This window comes from Cheilinus undulatus, linkage group 21, assembly GCF_018320785.1.
Source record: "Cheilinus undulatus linkage group 21, ASM1832078v1, whole genome shotgun sequence".
In the NCBI taxonomy this organism is placed as follows: Eukaryota; Metazoa; Chordata; class Actinopteri; order Labriformes; family Labridae; genus Cheilinus; species Cheilinus undulatus.
The window spans coordinates 28,052,860-28,062,145 of record NC_054885.1 but is presented as its reverse complement, the minus strand read 5'-3'; the positions used below and the strand labels follow the sequence as shown (position 1 = coordinate 28,062,145).

The 9,286-nt window shown below is 39.1% G+C and overlaps 1 protein-coding gene across 1 annotated transcript; it reads left to right on the top strand.

Moving 5' to 3' along the window:
- Nucleotides 1–8,761, top strand: slc25a10a (solute carrier family 25 member 10a). Its single transcript, XM_041778325.1, has 11 exons — nucleotides 1–123; nucleotides 2,643–2,762; nucleotides 2,845–2,959; nucleotides 3,054–3,102; nucleotides 5,416–5,457; nucleotides 5,581–5,624; nucleotides 7,917–7,987; nucleotides 8,065–8,157; nucleotides 8,241–8,318; nucleotides 8,458–8,514; nucleotides 8,641–8,761. Exons 1-11 carry the CDS (start codon nucleotides 34–36, stop codon nucleotides 8,740–8,742), a joined length of 861 nt encoding a protein of 286 aa, XP_041634259.1. The 5' UTR covers nucleotides 1–33; the 3' UTR covers nucleotides 8,743–8,761.
- Nucleotides 8,762–9,286: the final 525 nt, after the last annotated feature.

Sequence of the window (9,286 nt, the reverse complement as noted above, 5' to 3'; positions counted from 1 at the left end):
CAATCTTCTTTGAGACTTTGTTTCTCTGACAACATGCCGGAGAATCGCATTTCTCGTTGGTATTTTGGTGGAATCTCCTCAAGTGCAGCCGCCTGTATAACACATCCTCTGGATTTAATTAAGGTAAATGATAAGGCTAATTATTCTTTAATTCAGGACCAATGAAGCACCAGTTTTCCTTTAACAATACCAAGAAAATGATTATTTTAGGCCTCATTGATCTGTCTGGGCTGTTCTCTTTTTCCTGTTGAGTGAAATGTTAATGGAGTCTTATTCTTGTGTTTTTCCTCTCTTTTCCTGTTGACTCTAACTGTGGTAATAGCTTGTTCTATTATAACCTTGATTATGGCGGTCAATAGGCTTGTTTTGATGCTCTTAAGTGCGTGTAATGAAAACAGAAACAGCCTTATCAGAGCTCTGCCACTCTTGTTTGGTGTATACAGCTATTATCCAGCTATTGAATTGATTTTCCTCAATTCAGCTCTTTAATTGAATGTTTACTGTGATATTTAGAGCAGGCAGCTGACATCACCACTCAAGTTGAATATGACCTGAAAAGTGCTAAACTATGAAAAGCAATTTACCTGTAATAACAGTAGTGTACTATTACATTTTTTAATGGATTTTAATGTCACAGAAGTAAGACCTTCCTCATCTTGCTTTGTTGCCTGTTACAACCTGTGCAGATATCTATGCATATTACTCTCAGTGTTTTGCTTTTAAGATCTAAAGTGCTTTCAGCCCCTCATCTCTGAGCCTACAGTGGCTAACATCAGGAGTGCATCAAGCTGGGCTATGGAAGTCAGGTCTAAAGATTAATGAAATGTTTCATACAGCCAGTCTGGGTAATAAAGGCATGTGGACAAATCAAGTGTAAAGGGTGGCAGGGCATGACTCAAAGGGAGACTCCTGTGTTATTTTGTCAGCTAAGAATTTTGGCCTCATCCGCAAATATTTTGTTAAGATGTTTTGGTAACACTTTATTTCAGTGAGACTTTCCTTTTCAAGTGATTTCTCAAGAAAAAGGTGGTAATTATAGTAGTTATTCGGCATTTTACAAAGCAGTAACTCGATAATAATAAGGAAGTATTTACCAAGGATAATGTGTTATTTATCAAGTAAATCCTGGTAATATTGTGGCAATTCTCTAGAAATTTGGTGGTATTTTATCAGATACTTTTTTTAGGAATAAGATGATAAGATGATTTTTTTTTCCGGGTTAGGGTTAGAAAGGGTTGGGGGATTAGGGGTTAAGGTAAGGGTGATGGGGCTAGGGCTTAGGGTAAGGGTTAGGGTTGGGCTAAAATACTGCCTGATTACAAAATAAAACTAGAATAGCTCTCGGAGAGCGCAGACCTCCGCCATTAGCCCTATCTCCCAATAGTGAAGAACCTTTCAAAAAATTCCTGGATCCGTCCCCATGTGCCCCCCACCACGGCATTTGCCAATTACTCCCTCCCCGGGGGGGTGGAAACACGGTGAGGCAAAGCATTGGCTTTGCTACGGGTGCCAACAGATGCACCCATGGTCTCACCGGACAACTGGAAGTCATAGCAGAGGGTTAATATTCCTCTATTCCTCCCAGCACTGTGAGTATTCTCGCTACAATTTGCTGTCTTTCTCTCTGTTACGCTCCGACTCGTCTCCTCGACCAGGCATGCATCTTTCAAACTCTACAAACTCCAAAACTTTGAATAGAAACACCCAAAAACTGCTGCTCCAAAAACTGCTGTTAGAATTGAAGTTACTCATGTCCGCCATCTCCTGGTGTAAAGTGGTAACAGCGCAGACCTCCGCCATTAGCCCTATCTCCTAATTGTAAAGAATCCTTCAAAAAATTCCTGGATCCAGACGGTAATCCCGACCAGTCCCAAAATCTAATCAGTTCTTCCTTATGTCATTTCTGACATTTCATCAAAATCCGTCCACCACTTTTTGAGTTATGTTACTAACAAACGAACAAACGAGCAAACAAACGAACAAACCCACCTGATCACATAACCTCCTTGGCGGAGGTAATTACCAGAGAAAGGAAAAACTTGGAAATATGGTAATATGAGGGAAGTGTTTACCCAACCATAATGTATTTAATTATGAAGTAATTCCTTGTAATACTGTGGCAGTTTCCTGCTAATTGGGTGGTATTTTGCCCTGACCCTAACCCCCGGATCCTAAAAAGTACATGAAAGTTATTCAGAAAGAACTCACTTTAACTTCCATCCATCAATTTTCTATACCGCTTATCCCGTTGGGGTCACAGGGGGGCTATCCCAGCTGTCAATGGGCGAGAGGCAGGGTACACCCTGGACTGGTCGGCAGTCAATCACAGGACATACAGAGACAGACAACCAGGTACACTCTTATTCACACCTACAGCCAATGCAGATAGATGGTGAATCTTTGAAATCTTTTAATGGAGTGAGAAGATTTACTGTAAGCTGTTTTAAATCCAAACCTTATTCCCTGTTTCTTTGTGTTTCCAATAATTATTTCTGATTGAAGAAAACAGGCTCCTGCTCAAGAGAGAAAAGACATGCTTTTGTTGTTTCACTACTCCAAATTCAAACTCATTCAGGTGGTCATTACCCTCTTTAAAGTGTGACTAATCTCCTCCCACTCTCCCTCCATGTGGTCTTTTACAGGTGCACTTACAGACACAGCAGGAGGTGAGGCTGAGGATGATCGGGATGACTGTAAAGGTGCTGAGGACAGGCGGTGTTCTTGCTCTCTACAGTGGCCTTAGCGCGTCGCTCTGTCGGCAGGTAGAAATCTTCATGCATTAACTGAATCAGACTCATGGTGTTCTTTTCAGTCCTGGACTGATTTTTTCCTCCCCTCCTATAGATGACATATTCTTTGACACGCTTTGGCATTTATGAGACAGTCAGGGACAAGATGAACAGAGAGAACAGAGCGGTCATACCTTTTTACCAGAAAGTCCTCCTTGGAGCCTTTGGAGGTATATTTTTTAGAAATCTTAACAGTATTTGGCATATTAGGTGATCCATTATCATTTTATTATTATTATTTTTTAAGCATGGCTTCTCCACCAGGGTTTGCAGGGGGTTTCATTGGGACTCCAGCTGACCTGGTGAACGTCAGGTGAGTTTGGTTGATAGATTAATCATCATTTTAGGATTTTAAATTTGTTCTGATCACACTTATCTATTTTATACTAACTATTATTAATGTATAATCCACTAGATTAAAAACACAGCCTGCATTTTTACCCTTGTGATTCATAGCTTTCAGGTAACATCACAAACTCGTGAAATTGTATCCCTGGTGGGCTTCCTACTGCTGGAGAAGTTGATGGTCTCAGTTGCCACTTACATATTTTAGCCAGTTCAATTTTTATTTTCAAAATAAAAGGTTCTTATTCAACTGAATACGCTAGTTGATAAGAGACAAGCTTAGGTTATACTTAAACAGAGTGCCAGCAGAGAAAGAAAACTCAGGGAGGAGGAAATAGTAGATTAACACTAATAGTAGATTCTCTCTGTTAGTTATAAGAGACAGAAGCACCAGACAGACATCATGTAATACTGACATCTGACAGTGATCCTGATATGATCGTTAACATGAACACAGGGGGGATAAAGGGTACTGATTACCCGGGCCCACAGTAGGGAGGGGTCCTTGAGAAGCCTGCAATGAAAAGTGTGTTTATATTTATTTTTTCTTCGTAAATAGTGTCATTATTGAACAGAAAATTACTAAATGAATCAGTGAACAGACTGAAATTTGTATCAAAAAGAGTAAAATACAATACCGGGGGACCTGCTCCTCCCTTAAAAATGTCCAAATGTCCAGAGCTGCAAAATAATGCACATAAATTTAATTTAACCATAGTAAAATTATCGCTCATAAATGGTGAAATTATGTTTGAAAAATGCATTAAAATGCAGAGATATTTCTAAAAATGACTCAACATTTGTTGCTTGGCTAGCCAGTTAAGGGGGGCCCTGTGTAATATTCTTTCTGGGGGCCCAAAATCCCTAGTTACGCCCCTGCATGAACATATCAGTTGATTAAGAATCAGCCTTAGTGCATAAAACCCACCAAAAATGCTTAAAATTGTTGACGCTTTTGTTGACTTTCATCCTGATGGCAACATAAGAAGAGCGTCTCCTCCACTGTAAATATATAAAAAATCACAGAAGCCAAGTTCTGGCTGGGACCTTTACAATTTGAATGATTCAAGTACAGTTGTGCCAGGTACTGTTTGAGTATCCAAAGTGACGCAAACTTACAATCTAAACACTTTTCATACAGCTGTCAGGTGACGTAAACATGCATCATTCTCAAAAGATGGCAAATAAAATGCCAGTGCTGCAGGACGCATAGAGTTCAGCGGTTGTTGCCTCTGTTCTGTTCTTCCAGGCCGCCATACAGTCATGTGACTGAAAGCTATGAATCATTCTGGTTTGTAAAATAATGAAGTAGCCCTGAAGCACACCAACAATATCAATGTGAATATTGATAGTTGTTGTCTCTACATGATAAGCAAAGCAACAGTTTCTATAAAAAACAGTTTTATCCTCATAACTGCTGCCAGGCGTAGCTGTCAGATCAAATTATTGACAGCATGCTGAAAAACAGCCTTTGTTTACATGTTCCAAAGCAAATGTTCGCAATAAGTTGTGGTGGGGGCTAAAATCAACACAAACCATAAAGTTCCTCATCTTAAAATGAGATCAGGGGTGTCAGCTCTAGCTTGTCAATCATGAAGTCCAAAATTGAAACATTCAGCTTTTAAATGACAATAGTTGTTTGCTGTTGTCATGTTAGAGGTATTTTAGTGATGTTAACATAATGGGACAGCAGCCTAATGTTACTCACCATAGCTTCTTCATGCTCTCACTGTGATGGAAAATAATGACCCCTCTGCACCTTTGAATGTCTCATTACACTATAAAATCCCACAGACATCTCACTGCACAAGTGAAAAACTAATCTGCTCTTAGTGACATCACACATTTAACTTTTTTTTAACCCTTCCCTAGCTATTTTCATGAAATGCTCCGATGTAAGTTCCTTTCTTCTGTGGCGCCACTATTCATCACTTTCCCAGTCCCAAATCCTCATTTCCATTGAAAGTAAACAGGTTTTCAAACCAGTCATTTGATTCCTAAATCAAGACTTTGGTATGAATAGCTACACACTATCAATAAAGACTTAAACATGTATTTTAAAATGTTAAAAAATGACAATGTTATTATTAGTCCTAAATGAAATGCATGATAGCTCTGCAAAGGTTAGATCAGCATTGAGATTTAGAGATGATACAACCTTTTTCTGCTCACCGTTCATGTTTAATTGACCGATTCTCTCTGCGAACAATGATCTGATTATCACTCTAAAGGCCAGTCATACTTAAGTGCTTCTGATCTGTTTAATCTTTCATTGTCACAGAATGCAGAATGATGTGAAGTTGCCTGTGGAGCTCAGGAGAAAGTAAGCAAATATAAAAAATGGAAATCAATCCTGCACAGAGCTTTCTGTTGAGTGAAAAGCTCCGCAGTCAACCTGGCTGCAGGCAAATTACAATGATGTGAGATTTTTTTTTTCTCCCTTCAGTTATGTTCACGCCCTCGATGGACTGCTGCGTGTTTGGAGGGAAGGTAAGATACATAAGCTAAAGCTTGTTCAGAACTTTCTTTGAAGTGTTTTATAATTCATTCCAACTAAAGGGAGAAGTGGATTTAAATGCCTTTTCTGCCCGTTTTGTTCTCGACTTTAAAAAAATGTTAAAAAAGACCCTGTGACGCATGATTGTAAGTTCCTCTTCTCTACTGATGTGGATCAAAGATATGTAGAATATAGAACTAGACGCACCAGTGTTTTAGTCTATGTATGCATAGATGAAGAATATTATCCAGAATGTGCATACTAATAATAATAATAGGTGAAAATGAATGGAAAAAATGGTGAAAATGAACAGGCTTACATGCATAAGATATCACCACCCACCAGCATCACAGAAATGACAGCAGCTGGTCTCTTTTCAGATTCTAAAGAAAGGCAGGATTTGGTTAGAGTAAAAACTCAGTTTTTTTTTTTTTGCCAGCAGCTGCATATGAGGAGTAAAATAAAGGGGTACATCAAATAAAATACCATATGATCTGTAGATCCAAACAGACTGGATCTGTGTGTGACATGGAGATTGAAGGCAGCATCAGTAGTTTAGATTTGCATTTAAAAACAGCATGGCTTTCATTTATCTGCATTACATAACATAATATTGCAATTTGTTACCTCCATAGACTTGGCAACGTGATATTTGCATGATACATATCAGGATATTTTATTCTGTTAAGAAATAACAAGTAGTGTCACAATACCAGACTGACAAACTTTTATATGATTCTAGTAAATGTCAGACCATAAACATGTAGGTTTTTTGATTCTGATGACATTCTAATGTGTTTGGGGGTCAGTAATTGGGGGCAACCATAATCATTGAATGGGAACAGAGGAGAGTTCGTACTTTCAAGCTCTGAATGGACCTGTGTGTGCAATTACCATCAGAAAATGTCTACATGCACTGAGTATGATCCCTACAATTCACAAAAAAGTGTTTTTCACACAGTTTAACTAATTGACCTGGCTTGGGGTGATCAATATCACATTTTTTCTCACCTTTAGGGTCAAGTCATCTAGTCAGATGAAGGTATGAGAGTCTTGGAGAGTCTTGTACTGAGCTAAGAGGCTAGCTGAGCCCCTTTAACATATAAAAAATTCCTCATTTTGTCATAAGCATGCTCTAAATTAAAACAAATAAACCTTGTGGGATAAATTATTAAATATCGATGAGCCATTTACAACCGAGTCTGTTCTACGAAACTTCTCTTTATTGTTAGCCCCCACAGCTAACTGTTTGTTCTAGTGCCAGTTTTCTTTCCCCAGTCCTTTGCTTTCATTTAATCCACATTCAGAAAGCCAAACAGTTCAAAAAAATGAAGAGTTGTTTGGGAGCCAAACAGCTGCTGAGCTGAGCCAGATGATCTGGATCTCTTAAACTAAACTTCCTGTCACAATGAGTGAGACTGGACAGACATCAGCTGAGGAAATACAGGCGAGATCAGAGTTTAAAGTGCTAAACCATGGTAAACTATAACGAAGTGCATCGCTTCATGGAAATGGACCATACACGAGCGCTGTGTACCAGCACTCATCCATGCTTAAGACTGATCCATTTTTAAATCCTGTCTGCTGCCATTTCATCATACTTTTTTTTTCTTTTCACTTTTTTGGCCTAAATATGTCAATACTTTCAGGGAAACAAAAGTTTCAAAAAAGAGTTTTTTGAATGCTTGGCGTAGTTGTAAACTGCCCAAAACATGACCTTTTTGGTAGCATGTCTCTATGCAGAAATCACTACTTGCCCCCTATTGATGCCTGTTTGATGCTACAACAACAAAAATAGATACCCAACACACCTAAAAATTGGATATTTTCATTTTTATAATATAATATTGGAGGAAAACTTCAGCACCCTGTATAAATTGCACAAACACACTGGCAATATTTGGAAAAAGGGGCTGGAGCCCTAGCTTACTGCCAGTTCCACCCACTTTTCAGAATGCTGTCACCATATTTGTTAAATGTGGACGGTGTTCTCTTTGGCTTTTGGTTAAAAATCTGACTGAAGATCATAAAGTTTCTCTCCTTTTTATATCTGATCAATGAAATAATAAAGCCTTAAAGATTTTCAAACACAGGGTATTTCACTGGCATTATTTTTGGCTTACCACAAGCATTAAACAAGAGGTGGATCCTGTAAATATGTCCCATTGTACCTGAATTCACCCTGCATGATGTGATTGTGTTTCTTGTTAATCTGATCAGATATTACAACTTGATGACAACTCCCTTTTTTTCTTTCTTATATTTCCCTCATGCTTCATTTTCAGAGGGACTGAGGAAGCTGTTTTCTGGTGCTACACTGGCCTCTTCAAGAGGTGCACTAGTCTCTGTTGGACAGGTAGGGACATCTTCAGTACCCAGCGGTTAAATCATATAAATTCTGCCACTCTATTTTGTCTATTTTTGCCCCCGCAGCTGTCTTGTTACGACCAGTCCAAGCAGCTGGTGCTGGCGACCGGTTACCTAACCGACAGCATCCTAACTCACTTCTTGGCCAGTGTGTTTGCAGTAAGTGACTCACCTTTGTCACTTTTTGAGGATTTCACCAGACTTTCTAAACCAAAATGATATTTTTTTTCCTGTCTGTGCAGGGCGGATGTGCCACGATCCTGTGCCAGCCTCTTGATGTTGTTAAAACCAGACTGATGAACTCCAAACAGGAATACAGGGTGATCCGTGTACAGCACATGCTGTCTCTGTTCTCTGTTTGGGGTTACTTGGGGAATTTCTCTGACATGTATGTTTTATTCATTCACTGTGCAGAGTTACACACCATGACGTGTCTTTTTGTGTGTCTCCTTGTTGCAGGGCGTGCTTCACTGTCTGACAGAGACGGCAAAGCTTGGCCCCAATGCATTTTACAAGGTTTATGTCATGTTCAATGTTAAGATGTCAAAGTTTACACTGATCCATACAGCTAAATGCTATGTTAATACATTTTATTTAGAGCATCTTTAGACTTGCTGAAATAATCATGTGATTTATTTCCAGGGACTTGTTCCTGCAGGGATCCGTCTCATCCCTCACACAGTCTTCACCTACTTGTTCCTTGAACAGCTGAGGCAAAATTTTGGTGTTGTAGTCGTTGCCTGAGAGCTTTGTGATGAAATGATTCCTTGATGCTTCCATGTAGCATGACAGCTCTTCTCTAGTCTAGCTTTAACAAGAATATGGTCATATACCAGTGCATACTTTCAATGACTGTCAAATCTTCCTGTTTGTCCTCCTCTCTGACATTGCGCTGGGGTTAAAATGAAAAAGGCCTTAGGGGCAGGCGTACAGAAAAAGCTGTGGGAAGAAAAAACAACGCAACCATGACATCACTATCCAGAGTGCATTGCACAACAATGGCAGCCTACATGTGAATTTATTTATAAAAGGAGCACTGCATGCTGAAACATGCTGACTGATTAAATCAACATTAGTGTTTTCTCCATACATAGCTCAATGGCATTACTACCCAGAATGCATTGGACAAAAATAGCCTACAGGGGGAACTAATTTTTTAGATCTTCTCCAAATTATAGCAACAGCTTACATATAAAACACACTAATATTAATTTAATCAAGTCAACATGTCTTGACATGCAGGGTTTCTTTTAAGAATTCTCTCACTGCAGATTTTGTGTGTTTTTTA

What these genes read in the sequence shown, in the direction of transcription:
- slc25a10a (XM_041778325.1), top strand. Translation starts at nt 34, where the DNA reads ATGCCGGAGAATCGCATTTCTCGTTGGTATTTTGGTGGAATCTCCTCA. An exon ending in GCTGACCTGGTGAACGTCAG is followed by an intron (nt 3,103 to 5,415) that starts GTGAGTTTGGTT and finishes TCATTGTCACAG; the next exon opens with AATGCAGAATGATGTGAAGT. An exon ending in GCCCCAATGCATTTTACAAG is followed by an intron (nt 8,515 to 8,640) that starts GTTTATGTCATG and finishes ATTTATTTCCAG; the next exon opens with GGACTTGTTCCTGCAGGGAT.